A 17,240-nucleotide genomic window follows, 5' to 3' on the forward strand; every position below is an offset into this window, starting at 1 on the left:
TATGAAAATCCAGAAAAAAGTTTGTAAAATTACATAGCATAACAGCGTAGGCTGCATGCATACCCAACTGACATTTCCGCGTAGTTTTAGAACCGTTATGTTAATTTCGATAATTACAAGGTTAAAATAGGTCGAAATGATCGGAAAATAGTATTGACAATATGCGAAAACTTTTCCAAATATGTCTTTAATTGACTAGGTCTTATCTGGACTTTATTTAGGCTGGAAAATTCGCTATAGGGAGAAGAAGGATGTTGATGACAGGCAATCATTTTTAAAGTGCAGAGCAGTAGTTTCACCCATTATAACAATTGCTTCTGTTGGGAGAACCGTAATGTAATAAATTATTCTGCATTAATTAGTTGGGACGATAAGGGATAATTTTTGACAGTTTTACATATTATTAGGATGAATTAAAGAATATAAACATTAATAAATATATATCTGTAATATACAGATTGAATTTTTATGTACGGTCACTTGATGTATTTTCTGATTCTGAAATCTGATAATTTTAAACATTTTTATTTTGTAAATTACTTTTAGTTACTATAATAAACTTAATTTAAAGAAAAAAGGAACATCTAAATTTACACCCATCGAAGATGCTCTTATAACTATTCTATCGACATACCAAATTTCATTTGTTTATGTTGAAAAATAAAAAAGTTATTAAGTGTTCCCTTTTTTCAGTGTCACCCGGTATATGTTAGTATTAAGATATTTACTTTTATTTGTATTGATAGTCGAAATCTAAATTAACTTCCTTTATAATACATAATTTATAATAAATTCTTTTATTTTTTTCTCCAAACAAGATTCATGTATCTCGGTCGTATTGTCCTCGTTCTAGTTTTGTCAAGGCCATATCAAACACGAGCCCCAGCCTCCATACAAGTAGGTCACAACTCCCGGGTTGGCATTAAATTTCTTACTCTCCCGTGACGTCATCATTGCGCAACGTGACGTCATAAACTCGTGTTATATGGTTGTAAATATTTCATCCAGGTTTGCAAAATTGAACGTTCTCGGGAATTAAAAGGTTCTTGGTTTAACAAGACGGATTTTTTAAATTGCTATCTTAAAAAAATGTTACTTTTTTTTTCAACTTTGTTGAATACTTATTGGTGAATCTATAGATCTTTAAAGAAAAAAGTAAAGATTTGTGTGAACGTACTTTTATAGAATGGTGTCTTAAAATTATTAATATATAATAAATTTATATAGCATACTTTCAAAGGCCATAATTATAAATAAAACCTTACTGAAAAAATAATGCAAAGTTTTCGAAAATTGTTTCAATTTGAAACATCACAAACATTTTATTTTCTGAATAATATTTTCAAAAACTTGATATAGCTATAGACATTTTGCTGCACTGATTTTGTTTAAGAGCAAACGATATGATCATGTGAGAGCTCGGGGGATCTCAATTTTATCTTTGTCGACGTTTCATATTTTTCATTTAATAGTTATTTAATATATATGTTGAATTTGATTTGGTAGCAGTGGAGTTTATATTCAGATTCAATTTTGCTTATTGTTAGGAAATAGTGCAACAACACATTTTTCTTTAATCAAAATTAATTTACTAATATTACATTTATGCCTACAATTTTTAAAATATGTTGCCAGTTGGAGCCCAAACAATTTGTATAAATTATTGTTTGTACTACTTTGACATGGTTTTTTATGGGCCTAATGTGGAACTGATTGGGATAACTTTTTTTGTGAATCATACTGCTATCGAAAATAACATAGATAACCATTTAAACCGAAGAATCAGGTCAAGTCCTGAGTCCTGGTGAAAGAATTTACCATTTTTATTTTGATATCAGTAGTTCAATGTCTATTCCGTCGTTTTAAAGTACTTGGTATTTATACTCCGGAAGAGTATTTTGAAACTTATTTTTTTGGAAGAAAAGTGAATCTCTATATTGTAAATTTAAAAATTATAACACTTATATTTTAAATTAATGGTTATTCTGTAAGAATCCTTCATGTTAATAATGAAACAATGAGTCAGACACTCCACAGCAATATGGTAAAGCTGAACGAGACGACCGGACAGTTGTAGAGAAGGCACGTTTAATTATTTTTATAATTTTCTGTCTATAACATTGAAAATAGAATACAAATGAAGCAAACACCAAATTCTGCTCAGTATGAGTTGAATTTGAGTAAATGGTTAATAAGGAAGATGTTTTGTGTGTGATGTTTTATGTTAGAAGTGGCTGAATAGGAAGCTAAAGATTTAGTTTAAGATGAAATGCAAGTAGCAGGGGAAAAGAAATTGAATAATTTTTCATCTTCATTTGAGGAGGCTTTTAGATGGGGATTGTAAACAGAAGGCTATAGAAGAGGTATTGGCTGCCTCAGAAGCGAAGCAGACATGGAATGTTTCAATGCTACCTGGCCAGAAAACCATTGATTGTAAATGAAGAAAAAACCGCATAACATCAAAAACCGACTTGCAAAATGGCTTGCAGCAGGAATGGAAGGCAGTTAACAGAGCTGAATGCATCAAGCTTATACGAAGCATGCCCCATACAATTGCTGCAGTAATAAAAGCAAAGGGCGGAGTGACAAAATATTAATGTATTTTAGTTTTTTGTATCTAAATAAAGTAGTTCAGTAAGTTACGAAAATTTATTTTTACTTAAAACCAAAAAAATTATGTAATTTATGTGGTGCCTAATACTTTTGGCCAAGGCTGTATATGAACATAATATTATAAATACAAAATTTCAACTAAATCGGATCAATAGAAAAAAGTCTTAATAGTCACGTGACTGTAAAACTCGATATAAATACTTTCCACCGTGTAGAAATTTCATTAATTTTAAATGAATAAAAATGTTTATTTCCTATTAAGTGTCAGGGTTTGATACTACATTTAAAAAAAATATGCATTTTTCAAAGCCTTTGCCAAATAATTTTCCTGCCCACAAAACATAAAGTTCCTAATTGATACTATATACATATTCTGAAAGCCCAAAGATTTTCTAGTTACATGCTTTCTTTCACTGATTGGTATATGTATCGTTTAAAAAAGATAGATATTGAAGATCTTAAAGAAAAATTATCACTATAAAGATTATTAAGTGAAAATAAATTTTCTATGTAGGTTTTACAATGATACGTGACAACATAAATCATGTTATATTTGTGTTAACTTTTCGACGCTCTACATTCCAAAAACCAAAAAGATTCGTAAAGGATATAAAGCATTTATTCAATTGCTAATTTTTAAAATACTAAAGATATCGTAAGCAGAACCTATTTTTTTTTTATTGTAGGTTAATGTTTATTACAATTATAACTTTCATGAACAACGTCGACGAAAAATGTCGAATATGTGTATAATATTAACTTATTTAACGCTAGGGAGAGAAGGTCATAGTCAAATTCATAATCAATTTTGCAAAAAATAGAATAATTAGACATTACTGAAATGTATAGAAATCATAGCATTGAATTTAAATAAGAAATATTTTAGCGCTGTGTAATTATAATTTAATATATAGATTTTTTATCGCCTTTAACTACTATTGTGCCACGCTCTGAACCTATACCTGCTCAAGAACATCAACTAACGACGCCGATAACTCAAAATGATAAATTACCTGACATATACAGGGTGTTCCTTAAAGATATGCTAATATGTAAGGGGGTGATTCCTGAACCCATTTTAAGAAAAAAGTTCCTATGAACATATGTCCTAAACGTCTTAGCTTTTGAGATACAGACTATTATATTTTAAAAAAAATCAGATTTTTAATAATAACTTCAGCAATATTATAGGCGTTTTTATGAAATTTGATACATGTATTATATTTCATCAAGACACATTTTTTGATGTGCAAAAAAAATATTTTCTCTGTCAGTGGCGTCCCTACAGCTCTTCTATTGAATATTTTTAGTAAAAAAAAATACTACGCCACTGCTTTTTCTCAAAATAAAAATTATTTTTAAAATCTTCAATCATCTTTTAGCAAATTTGATCTCTTGGTTTTTATTCGTCGAATGCATCGTTCTCGCTTAAAAAAATAAAAATAATTTTATTTCCCTAAAAATCTGATGCGGTGTGAAAATGTTTGTTTGTCGATTGCAAGCAAATTAAGGGATCAGATTTATTACAAGAAGTATAGAAAGTCACAAAATTTAAATAATTTAAAAAATACTTATGTTTTTAACGCGTTTAAAAAGTAAATGGGAGTAAAAAATTGCCGTAACACGTCTTTATTTAACGCAAATAAAGTCGAGGAGTAGCCTATGCATGTTTCTTATTGCTCGTTGCTATGGACAACGACCTGTGATTTTAAATGTCAAATTTTTCTTTATCTAGTTATGCATTAATAAATAATGTTTTTATACATAAACATAATGATGGCAATAGCTGTTGCCTTAAAAAGTAAGTTGTTGGAGTTAAATACCATTAAATGTTTTGTTTTCTTTTTTGAGCTATAGAGTATGATTAATATCAATTGGCAATTAGTTCAGAAATACCTACCTAATTTTACTTAAAAATAACAGGGTTTTAAGTGCAAAAAAATATATTTTTTTTAAATTTTATAAAACTAAGCTTAAATAAACGGCTCAAATGTATTTTATCTTAATTACACTGATTACAAAAATGTAAGAAAAAGCAGTGGTGTAGTATTTTTTGACTAAAAATATTCAATAGAAGACCTGTAGAGACGCCACTGGCAGAAAAAATATTTTTTTGCACATCAAAAAAAAAATGCGCCTTGAAGCATAGAATACATGTACTAAATTTCATAAAAATGTCTACATTGTTGTTTAAGTTATTATTAAAAAACTGATTTTTTTGTTGAAAATTGTAACACCTTGTATCTCAAAAGTTAAGACGTTTAGGACATATGTTCACAGAAACTGTTTTTCTTAAAATGGGTCGAGGAATCACCCCCTTAAATATTAGCTGACCGTCTTTAAGAAGCACTCTGTATATTCCACAGTTTTAAGATTTTTTTTTTTAAATATACAAACATTTCTTTAATATACTTCAATCGAATTTAAAGATTGTATAATTAATTACAAGGACACTCAACATTTTTTTAAAAAATCCCAAATGTCCTATTGAGCATTGCTGACTCAACTCTGGTACTCAACACTCTTATGCCCACGCTCTCCGGAGCTTCCCCAAAATGACACCGTATCGAACAAAATTGCAGACATTTTATTTATTCTTATATCGAAAAGGACAAAAACCGTTTATATTTGCTGTCGTTATAGCTGCTATTACCCTAACAAAACTTGTAATAACACACACACACAAAACTGTAACAAAAAGTATATCGTCGTAATGTAAACCTTAGAATATTGACAAATAAAGATATGATGAATATTAAACTGCATACAGTATGATATTGATGAATACAGAAGAAATAATTTTCAGCTATATATAAATAGGTATTTCTTATTCTAAGCGCAAAAATAACATCTTATAGCAAAATCAAAATTATTAACATTCTTCTTATGAAAATGGCTTCTAAAAAATGTGGAATGACAACACAGCAAGCAAAAAATGAAAAAATGATATTATCTTGCGAAATATTATCCTGTCAAACGGCTTTGTGTTTACTTTCGTCATTTGTGAAGATCTTTTTTTTTTCTAAATAAAACTAAGATTTGAAAAAGGAAAAAGGTCTCATTCAAGTGTTTTTTTGAACTGTTACGGTGAAACTAAAACTACATGAGTAATATTAAAAAATTATTTTTTAAAACATAATTTTTTACATCTTAAAATACAGCACTTATGAGTTAAAATTAAATTTATCTCCAAGCCCAACGGATATCGCCATTTATCCTAATTTAAATGATAGCAAAAAAAGTAATATGATTAATAATAATTAAGATCTTTGGTGGCCTTGTATATAATAAGAAATTGATACAAAGTCTTTTTACAATAACATGTTTTACACAACATTAATTTTTAATCCAAATTTGATACTACGTCAAATGAATACGTAAACAAAGCTCTATTCCGTGAACTGTTACACACTTGTGACTCTTGATGACTTTCTCTGGAACCAAAAAAATATCATTAAAATAAGTTATATGGTTTATCCAAAATGTATATCGGGTATATCGGGTGCATCGCCAATCTGGCCATAGGACATCCCATATATATTAGGATAATTTCAAATATTGGCTCTGCGGTATATTTTAAATAAAAACTGTATTGGATTTTTTTAAATGCGATTAAGATAAGCCACCATATCAAATTTCATTACGTTTTATTTAGTGTTTTTATAAATAAATGCAACTACTTACAAACGACAAACAATCAAGAAAGCAAAACAAAACAAGCAAAAAAGTATTAAAAATAAATGCAAAATAATTCTTTAAACTGAAACATTAATATTTCTTAATCAAATGCTCAAACTATCCTCCCTTTACCGCCAAACAATATCCTAATTGGTTGTAAAACTCGGCTCTTACATACTATGCAGTAATTTGATTACATGATCTTAAAATTGCCATTTCTAACTCTTCTAAATTTTGATAACGCACTTCTTTATTAACACTTTTAATGTGACCTCACAGGAAAAGTCGTTTGGTGAGAGGACCGGAGACCTGGCTGGCTAATTAATAGTGTAATTTAGCCGAACTACGCGTTCATTAAATACGTTTTGATATTGCCTGACTTGCTGTAAATTGTGGTCAGGACGCCATCCATTTATATTGGGATAACCCCCAACATCAGGTTTATGCAAAAGCTTCGTAATAGGGCTCTAAATAAGTTTAGAGCTAGTAAGGATCGGGAGGACTGGAATACATATAAACAGTATAGAAATATTACAATGTCTGCGATTCGTGCAGAGAAAAAAGCATATTTAACCTATAAACTTGGCATTTGTAGTAATAGAGAAATTTGGAGTGAGTTGAAAAAAATCAATATTTCTAAAAAATCTAATGTACAGCTTCCTATATCATTACAAGATGTTGAAAAACTTAATGGTTTTTTTACAAATATAAATAACAACAACAATCAGCCTAATACCTATTTTATAAATTTTTTAAGGAGCACAGAATTTTTCCTAATATATACGATTTTATGTTTAATTTAGTAGACCAGAATTTAGTAGAAAAAATTCTTCAAACTATAAAAAGCAAGGCATTTGGATCCGATAATTTAAATATTACTATTGTTATGCTTTGCTGTCCTGTGATTATTAACCCTCTTACCCACATTATAAATTGTTGTCTAGAGAAAAGCTATTTTTCGGAAAAGTGGAAGGAGGCCAATATAATTCCCTTACCTAAAATTAAAAATCCCACGGAATTCAACAATCTTCGTTGTATTTCTATACTTTCTGTTCTTTCGAAAATTTTAGAAAAAATTGTGGAGCGCCAAATTCTTGATAATTTAAATAGCAATAATCTCATCCCAGAAAATCAGTCTGGGTTTCGTAAGGGCTATAGCTGTGTCACTGCGTTGTCTCAAGTTACAGACGATATATTTCGGGCTTTGGAAAAAGATCAGGCAACTGTTTTAATTCTCTTAGATTTTATCAAAGCATTTGACATGGTGAATCATGAGATATTCATATCTATATTACATTATCTAGGATTTTCTCAGTCGGCCTTAATACTTATGCCATCTTTTCTTTCAAACCGCAAACAAAGAGTTCTGCTAAATGGAACAATATCGGAGGAACTTGACGTTATTTATGGTGTACCACAAGGTAGTATTTTGGGTCCATTGCTATATACAATATACACATCACAATTAACAAAAAAATTAAATAGATGTAAACATCTATTTAATTTTTTTATAACTCACAAATTTATTATTCAGTTAAACCCAGTTATGCTCCTGAAGCTAACCTTAATATTAATATAGATCTTAATAATATCTTTGCTGAAACTCAAAATCTACTTTTAAAAATTAATCCAGCCAAATCTAAAGCTATTTTTTTTGTAGTGATGCTCACCGGATTGAGATTTTAAATAACTTTAGACTTGAAATGAATAACGATGTTATACAATTTCAAAATTCAGCCAATAATCTGGGGCTCCTAATAGATCATAAACTAAAATTTAGGGAGCATGTTACACTTAAACTTGAAATTGGATACTTTGCTTTAAAAACTATTTACGCGCAGAAGAATTACTTAAGTACTAATATTAAAAAAATGCTTTGTGAAGCATTGGTTTTGTCACCTCTCAATGATGAAATACTCAAAATTTAGTGGAATTTTGTAGTATTTGAAATTTTGTAAAAGTTAATACACCTACCAAATTAGTTTTTTAGTGACTAATAAACGTCTTATTATTATTATTATTATTATTATTATTATTATTATTATTATTATTATTATTATTTGAAACCAAATCTTATTTTCAGGCGCGACTTCTTCCAATGCTGGTCCAATTTGATTTTGTAAAAGTTTCAAAAATGCGTCTCTCCCCAAATATTTTTCCAAAAAAAGGCCAATTTATGACCAAACATACCCACCCAAACATTTACCTTTGGCTTTTACCATTTAGCTCATTATTTAAGGTGAAGATGCATTTGTCCGTAAAACAAAAATTTCGTAAAAAATTCCTGTGGTTATTATGTGTACTATACTATTTAAAATCTTAATTATTTTCCTCAGCTCTGCCATCAGTATTGTTTTGCTCTAAGCATTTGCATTTACTAATTACTATAGCCTCAAAGTAATTACAATTAACAATATTCTGCACTGTTGTTTTACTTGGAAAATGCCTATCAGACAAATTCACACAGAACTTGTCGGAGACTTTTCGAAAACTACTCCCCGTGTATTTTCTCTTGATTGTGTATAATTATTCATACTGACTGCTAAATAAATATATGACAACACTTTGATATAATATTTTGATAATTTGGCTGCTGGTTTCATATTTTAATTTTTTTCAAATAAATTCTAAAACGCTTATTAGAAAGTAATGAAATTTGGTATGGCTTAGTCTAATACAACTTTTCTGTAAAATATACAGAGGAGCCAATATATGAAAATATCATAATGTATACGAGATTTCCTATGGCCAGCTTGGCGATGCACCACCTTTATAGTTTTTGCACAATTTAATAAAAACACTATTTACACAAATATGTATAGGAGCTGCAGAAAACTTTAAAAAAATCATCAATGTAGTTTTTTTGAATGAAATCTAAGTCAATCTTAAATCATTCCAACTATATACAACACAAGTATCTTAATTTAATATATATTTTTGCTAATTATATATATATATTGCTTTTTAACTTGTATGTTCTATATAGGTCAGCCAGTTATCAAGTGAGAACTTCGTTGCCCTCCGAAAAGCAACAAACTCTATTAAACCATATAACTTCACATAGCGGTGTTATACTAGAACCAAGTACTGCAGGTCAAACTGCTACAATTCATCAGGGAGCACCTCCAACAACGTTATCAGGGTACCCTACAGCGCCTTCCGATTTAAAGAATCATAGCCTTGCAAAAATAATGAAGGGGTATTCAGGTAATTATTTGCAAATACTGATAGTGTACTAAATCGGTATTAAGTTTTATAATTATCATAGATTCTATGTCATTGGCTTCACCGTTAAGCCCCAAGGGTTTTGAAAAACTCACGGAAGATATTCCAACTGAAGTTTCTAGCTTAACAGAGAACCTACGCCATCTAATTATGGGAAGAATAGCACATGCTAAGACGTGCTTAAGAGGAAGGAAAATTGTAATCTATGTTTCTGCTGCAGATTCGCAAGGTAAACGATTTGTACTTGTTTTATTCTACGTGTTTACTTACACACAAGAACTTACTATACTCTTCCCCCCTCCCTCTTCTATTATGCCTAATTAATTAATTCATAATAATTTTGTATGATAGAATTATCATTAAACACATCATCCAACTCACCCTCTCGATGTCGAGCAAAATCATTATTCGCCATAGTTTACCAACCGACTCCTCCTACAGACCTACCACACCCCATTCCTTCGCACCATCGAACCCTGTCTAGGAAAAAATATATTTCATAAAACGATAATAAAAAGTAATCAAATGTCTCATTTGAACCTATTAAGTTTTCGTATGCACCCACTTTGTTATCATATAATTATAGAGTTTCCTCACAGATTTAAAATATATACCCCAACATAAATTTCGACTGTTTAACTCTTAATATTGTACAAAATCATGCAATATACATATTTTTTATTTTACTGCGAAATAAGGTGCTTACTGCAATAAATCATCTTTTTTGTAAATAGAAAATAAAAAAGAGAAGAAAGTAATGCAAAAACACTTTATGTTCCATTTTTTAATCTCGTTAATAGTTATTTAAAATATACCGTTTAAATCAATAATTAGGAGATTATGAATTTAAAATAGTGATTTTAGTGGCATTGCAAGCTGTGCTGATTAATTGTTGTTATGTTCTTGTTGTTTGTTTCCCGCCTTCTTTTATTCTCCATTCAAGTGCGATAGGAGACTGTAGATAATGAATCGTGACGAATAATTCTAGCAATATTTAGAAACTGAAAAACTCAATTATTATCTCCACTAAGTGACACTTAAGTAATGTTCCCTATTACGATTCCAGAATATTTCCTTACCACTCAGGTTATTTACATTTTATGAAATTGCATAGCATATAAAGTGCTTGATGACATCTTCAAAAGGACATATCGAATCAAATTAAAATGAAGTCTTGAAATGCTCTGAGTCTCTAAATGGTCTATACAAAATCTTTGCACATATTTCTTTATTCTAGCTCAGGTCAAAATAAATCGATATAACGCAACTTACTTCCAAAATAGTTTGGTAAATATTAACTTTTTTAATGTATAACTTTTATAAATTGGTATTGGAGGTTTTTTGAGATGCGAAACGCGGATATGAGAATCTTTTTATCTTCTTATTAGCACCTACTTTTTTATACTCTTATTGTTAAGGACTTGAGACAGACAAATTATCACATTTTTAGGCAAAAAATCAAAGTAATTTTATTAAAATTTGCTAAAGCTATTTGCACTGCACCACAATATTAATTTTATTTTCAATACAAAAATGTAAATGTTGGTGAATGAAATCTGGCCAATTAATTAGTAGTACTAAATAAATTTTTCAAGGTACTTTTTTTTAATAATAATTATCAAAATGCCTAAAAGGTGCAGTTTTATACAATAACAGTATGCTATTAGTTTTTAAATACTGGTGTAAGTGTTGGGGTATACAGGAAGAGATTTCCAAATCAGCGTATACCAAACGAGCAAACATTTCTGATAATTAGATGATACTGCGAATCCAATTATAGATGACAACGTCCCATTAGGACTAAGGTTAAAGAATAAATTTTTAAAACAATCGATCTAAAACAATCTAAAATTAAGCATCAAGCCCTGGGATTTAGAGGGAGTACTATTAAGGACGTAAAACATAAAGAGAACAACAACTATATCCATACCATGTCCAAAGGGTACAAGACGTTTTGCTTCCGAATAATGAGCTTATGTCGATTTCTTACTACCCAAAAATAATGCAATATGAGTTTTACTAAGCTTACTAACTGATGGAGCAAGTTTTACTAGTAGTATTGGAACTGAAACTTAGACAACGAATATGTTTATTTTGATGAAAATTATCATGCGACGAAAATAAGTGATTATCAATATCAGTTTTTAACCTCTGAAACTTAGTTTCTTCAGGAATTTTAGTAAATATTTACTAGTTATGTTGTGGTAGTTAGGATGTTAGGGAAGCTTCTATGCATTAAATGTAGTTTAGGGTTAATATGTGGAATAGAATTGTTAGCAAGATTATTATTGGTCTAGTCATTTTATCTCGATGACTACCTTGTGCGGAGTGTTATATAGAACAGAGTATCACAAGAAGATATATTTGGGCTGGGAGAGGCTCCATGTATACAAAAATCTATCGTTTCTACAGTTTTAAGAAAAATCAATAAAAAGAAATCTCTATTTTTAAGTAATGCTACAGTTAAACTTATCTGAAACACCAGGTGGCTTCAGCATCCAGACAATATAAATATATTTAAACTGCATGTCTAGTCACTAATGTCATCTTATTCAGAGTCCTTTAAATAGATTACAATAAGTATTTTTTCAGGAAAAGAGATATGCTGCATTAATAAGGTATTTATTTAAATGGCCTTTAACACATACACACATATGTATATATTAGAAAGGTGTTTTAGTATTTAAAAAAATTAAAATGTGTCAAACATATAAGGAGTATCATATAACAAAATTAACATATAACAATATTTGTCAAACATATAACGCAACTTTGGAGAACCAAAACTTATCTCATAATTAATAGCACATCAGTGAAGTGACCCACACCTCCACACCGCAGTTTATGAGAACTATATGTATAGATAAAAAATAAAAACGCAACTTGGCAAAGGATTTCAGGAATCGAGCATATTTACGGAAATTTTTCAGTTTACCTGACTAATGATATTTGTTGGAAGTATAATATCCATCGTATCTGTGCCCGAGAACTTAATTGCCATAGAGCAATTGTATTGGACGAGAAGTCAAAAGTAATTTTAATTTCTAAATAATTTAATGTTCAATGTACAATAATAAAAAATAAAAAAATATATTTTTAGGAATGTAACGTGATCTTTAAAGTAATATTATTATTTCTATAATAATAATAATAATAATAATTATTATTATTATTATTATTATTATTATTATTATTATAGTTGGACGGATGTGACAATCTAAAAACTTGAAATGGCCATATATTAAGAACGAAAAACTGAATAAAAAAACGCTGAAAACAGTTTCTATTAAGCAAAATGGAAATAAAAATAATTATATTATCTCACTCTTATACTCTTGGACAGGATTATCTCACCCCTAAAATTTTAAATAGAAAGAAGTGATACATTATTAGTTTAAGATAATTAAAACTAATATTTAATTATACTACAAACTTTATTTAAAAAATCATTATTACAGGCCCCCTTATTCATTCTAAATACTCTGTCCGCTCCTCCAACTTCCGAATAAGGGCCAATTTCAACATCTTTGCGAACTCACCCTTCACCTTGTCTTGAAGAATTATGAATATCTTCCTTGGTGGGTGGCAAACCGGCTTTGCATTCTCTCTCAATTTGATAGTGTAGACACCTTGGAACTCACCAATACCCTCAAACCGAACTTTATGCTCTCTTACTAGCTTCTGCACCTGCCCATTTAAACTAAATACAACCATTTTAACTTTACGTAGCAAGTCAAACTTTTTAATAAATGGCAGTCCTATTATACATGGAGCATTCTACGTTAACGCTTTATGCACAGTTTCTTTACCTTGACACTGAGCTGTAGTCTTGCCCAATACAGGTATCTCAGAACCATTGTATCTCTTCAGTTTAGCACTTGTGGACTGAATAGGTACATTTAAGTTCTCCGCACATTTCTGAGTGAAAATATTAACATCTGCATCTGGATCCGTATCAACCTTGCATTGAACTTCCTTACCATTTATTTTTATCTTTTGTGATCACTCTGATATGCTACTTACATTCCTTATGACCTGACTCAGTTTTCACCATGCCTATGAACATATCTTCCTCACTGTCAATATCAGGCTGTGATTCAACTGCATGTACTTTCTTTGTATTTTTAGGAGACATTTTATAAAAATGGGTATACTTCGCACAGCCTCTACAGATTTCCTTGTATGCTGGACATTTACTAGAATGAAAGCATCCACATGACATACATCTTTTGGGATTTTCCATCTCAGCCTACTTTTACTTTATTTTTAGGTTTATTCCCCTGATCTCATGCCTTCGGTCTCTTTTTTCTTTATACGGCTTTAACACTGCCACTTACTACTAACTTTTCGGAGAGCTGTCCTGCCAACTTTGCAGCTTTACCTCCCCCGTTATTTAGACTTGGTTTGGGTTTTTGAAGCAAGTTGTCCCTAACTTTGTTATCATTTATACCACAAACTATTTTATCTCTAATTAAACTGTCTTTTAAGTCTCCAAAATTGCAATTTGCATTTTTTTAAATTAGTAACAAAAGCCTCTATAAATTCTCCCTCTAAGTGCGAAAAAAAGATATTCCACAGACTGCAATTGACACAAAACAACTGAATATGTCACAAAATTAGCATATACATAATATACCTACATACCAAAGTTCATTTGTTTTGCTTAAAAAGTTAAAACGTTATAGTGTCGCCTTTAGCTTGAACCACTCCTACTATAAAATTCCTACATAATTTTTTTGTATAGTATTTTCTACATACAAAAAAATTATTTTACTTCATACCTAAAGTTAGGTTTATATTTTAGATTGTACAGTAGAAAAGGGAGCTCTTCATAATACAGTATACCCCACTCTACGAAAATACTGTAGATCTAAAGGCTATGAACTACATATTGTAGACCTTCACTGGAAAACTTTACTAGAAAAGCAACAAGATCACGAGTTTCCAGAACTATGCATTGGTGAACTGACACGTAAGTAAAACACAAAAAATTTTTGATGGTTATTAATAAATATTTTATTTCTTCAGGACAAATCGAAGTAGCATACATTATACCAGTACTTTTTCTCAATAACTCATTGGGTACTCAGCTATTGCCAATTACAATCGAAAGTACTGACTTCAAAATGGCTTTGGAGGGCACAGATAATCAAACTGCTCAGGGGCTACTTAAGAAATGGTTGGCTAATTTTATATTATGCACTTGTTTTCTAACCTATAAATTCCTTTCCCTATAGGTATATGTTAGATAGTGATGCACAACCTCCTTGCTACCGACTGAGACCCATCTCGTGCCACATTCCCGGATTTAATGAAACTTCTTTAGAAGATAGGGAGAAAGCTTTTCAAGAATGGGCACAAGAAATTGATAAAATGCTTACTGTATTAATAAATATATTTTCAATGGAACTAAGAGATACCTATTTAACCACAGTAGTAGAACAAGTGAGTTTTAATAGTAATGTATTTTTTATGGTATAAAAGTAATGTCACATTTTTATATAGGAAGTCCATAATACGGTATTTATGAGTCAAGAAATGGCAAAAAGGTGTATCTGGATGAACAGAGTTTATTCACCAACGCCAAAAACCCCCGATAACCTTAGTCCAGGAGAGGAAGAAGCAATCAGAAGATTAAACATTTTGCAGAAGGATCTTAGAGTACAAAAAAATACAATTTATTTTTCATAAATAATACCAAAAATATTCTAGGATCAACTCGCTGAAAAACATATAGTTCGAATCCAAGTAAAATATTCAGAAAGTGGTCTAAACTTGGATATACCAGAACACCAAGATTACATTTCGACGGTTACGTTGCACCTTCAAAAGCATCTACAGGAAACGATAGACAACATCATTGATGAGCATTCTAATAAAACTATGATTCGCCCAAGTTATGGGATTGATGCCAGCTTATTTGAAGAACTTAATCAACAGACATATTTTTGTCAAAAAGCGTCTCAGTGTAGCATTAATAGAGAAAAAACAATCGAGGAAATATATTCGTAAGTTGATTTTTCAAGGTTAACTTGTAACAATATATGTTTTCTTTGGAGAAAAATGACAGTTAATATGCAAGGGGGTTCATAGATATTAAATAAGTTATTATCATAATGTATAGCAATTATTAAGAAAAAGGAAACCGCGATTAATAGTCGTTTATAAATGCCCATAAAAACCCGTCTTTATGAATATGAATGGGTCATATGCGAGCCATTCATATAAATTTTCTTGTATTTTTCACAAATCCGCTTTTTAAAATTTAAATGTATTTAATCACATATAAAAATGATACTGTATTGTAGACTATGTAGAACATATTACGTACAGGGTGGCCAACTAAGAATGCGAGATACTGTATCTCGGAACGTACTCACCGGAGAGGCTTGCAGTACAAATACTATTACTAAAATGGCCAAGAGAAAAACCTCGAAAATATTTTTAAGTTTCTAAAATGACCGCTAGAGAGCGTCCATAAAATACTAAATTTTCTCCGAAAATCCTATACCTAATTTTTTTTGCCAGTTATTAGCAGGCCATGGAAGGGAGCCTGGGAGAAAATATTTTCCAGGTTTTTCTCTTGCTCGTTTCGTTTCAGTAATTATATTTTTTAACGCATGCCTCTGCAAGGAGTACGTTCCACGATGCAGTACCTCGCATTCTTAGTTGGCCACTCTGTATAATAATAGCAGAAAGAGCTCCACTCGATTTAGCTATTTTTAGCCGATAGGCTAGTTAAAATTTTATATTTACAGCTACTTGACAAGTGACAAAACAAATCCCTTATTGTTGGTTGGCCCGAGCGGTTGTGGGAAAACAACCCTACTAGCCAAGATAGCAATACACTGCCCAAACAAATTGCCCGAGGCCTTTTTAATTCTGAGATTTATGGGAATCAGCGCACATAGCAATACGATTGAACAATTACTAAATTCTATTACTAACCAGTGTTCCATTTTGTCTCACGGGCATACATATTTTGGAAGTCATGTGAGTTCATATACACCATGAGAATGTTTAATATTTTCAATTTTTGTCGGTTTTTTAAATAGTCAATAGATGCATACCAGCAAGTTATACCAGAACTGTTTACTACCAGTAGTCTCCAAAGGCCATTGGTAATCATTTTAGATGGCCTAGATCAAGTTCGAGAGTATAGTTTAAAGAATATTGATTGGATTCCCAAAAAATTGCCTGATAATATTAAACTTATTATATCTGTGGCAGAAGGTGAGAAATTACCTACGATTTTTTTTTATGTAAAATTATGTCAGAAGAATAAAATATTCAATATTTTAGATTGATGTATATAATTTTTTATATACATCATATAATAATGTATATAATAATTATATAATATTTTAGATTGATGTATTTAATGATTGATGTTATAAAATAAATCCCAACTAATAATATGCTTGCGTTTGTTATCTAACTAAATTATTTTGTCGTATATCATTTTCCCAATATTTTAAAAAATAACTATTTTCTAGGCAGTCAGATGCACGAAGATCTGAAAGCAAGACTTACAGATAATTGCAGCATTTGTATGCCCCTATTGGGACAATCGGAAGCAAAAAACATTCTTATGTCTAGTGTGATGCAATACAATCATAGCATAAACTCTAAAATTCAGGATTGTGTATTGAAGTCTGTGCAAGAATGTACTGTACCGCTTTATGCAAAGGTAATAAGTTTCTTGTTTTACATTTTAAAAATAT

At 30.3% G+C, this 17,240-nt stretch overlaps 1 protein-coding gene across 6 annotated transcripts in view; it reads left to right on the forward strand.

Moving 5' to 3' along the window:
* Positions 1-17,240, forward strand: part of LOC126735444 (NACHT and WD repeat domain-containing protein 2) — a 77,803-nt gene that overhangs the window by 12,971 nt on the left and 47,592 nt on the right. For all 6 annotated transcript variants that reach the window (XM_050439431.1, XM_050439433.1, XM_050439432.1 and 3 more), the window contains 10 exons: positions 9,278-9,498; positions 9,560-9,745; positions 14,321-14,488; positions 14,545-14,695; positions 14,754-14,961; positions 15,022-15,177; positions 15,229-15,524; positions 16,275-16,509; positions 16,572-16,749; positions 17,013-17,206. In XM_050439431.1, the coding sequence (XP_050295388.1) occupies positions 9,278-9,498; positions 9,560-9,745; positions 14,321-14,488; positions 14,545-14,695; positions 14,754-14,961; positions 15,022-15,177; positions 15,229-15,524; positions 16,275-16,509; positions 16,572-16,749; positions 17,013-17,206 (1,993 nt within the window). The remainder of the gene's footprint in view (positions 1-9,277; positions 9,499-9,559; positions 9,746-14,320; positions 14,489-14,544; positions 14,696-14,753; positions 14,962-15,021; positions 15,178-15,228; positions 15,525-16,274; positions 16,510-16,571; positions 16,750-17,012; positions 17,207-17,240) is intronic.

The sequence above is a fragment of the Anthonomus grandis genome, chromosome 4 (assembly GCF_022605725.1).
Source record: "Anthonomus grandis grandis chromosome 4, icAntGran1.3, whole genome shotgun sequence".
Classification (NCBI taxonomy): domain Eukaryota; kingdom Metazoa; phylum Arthropoda; class Insecta; order Coleoptera; family Curculionidae; genus Anthonomus; species Anthonomus grandis.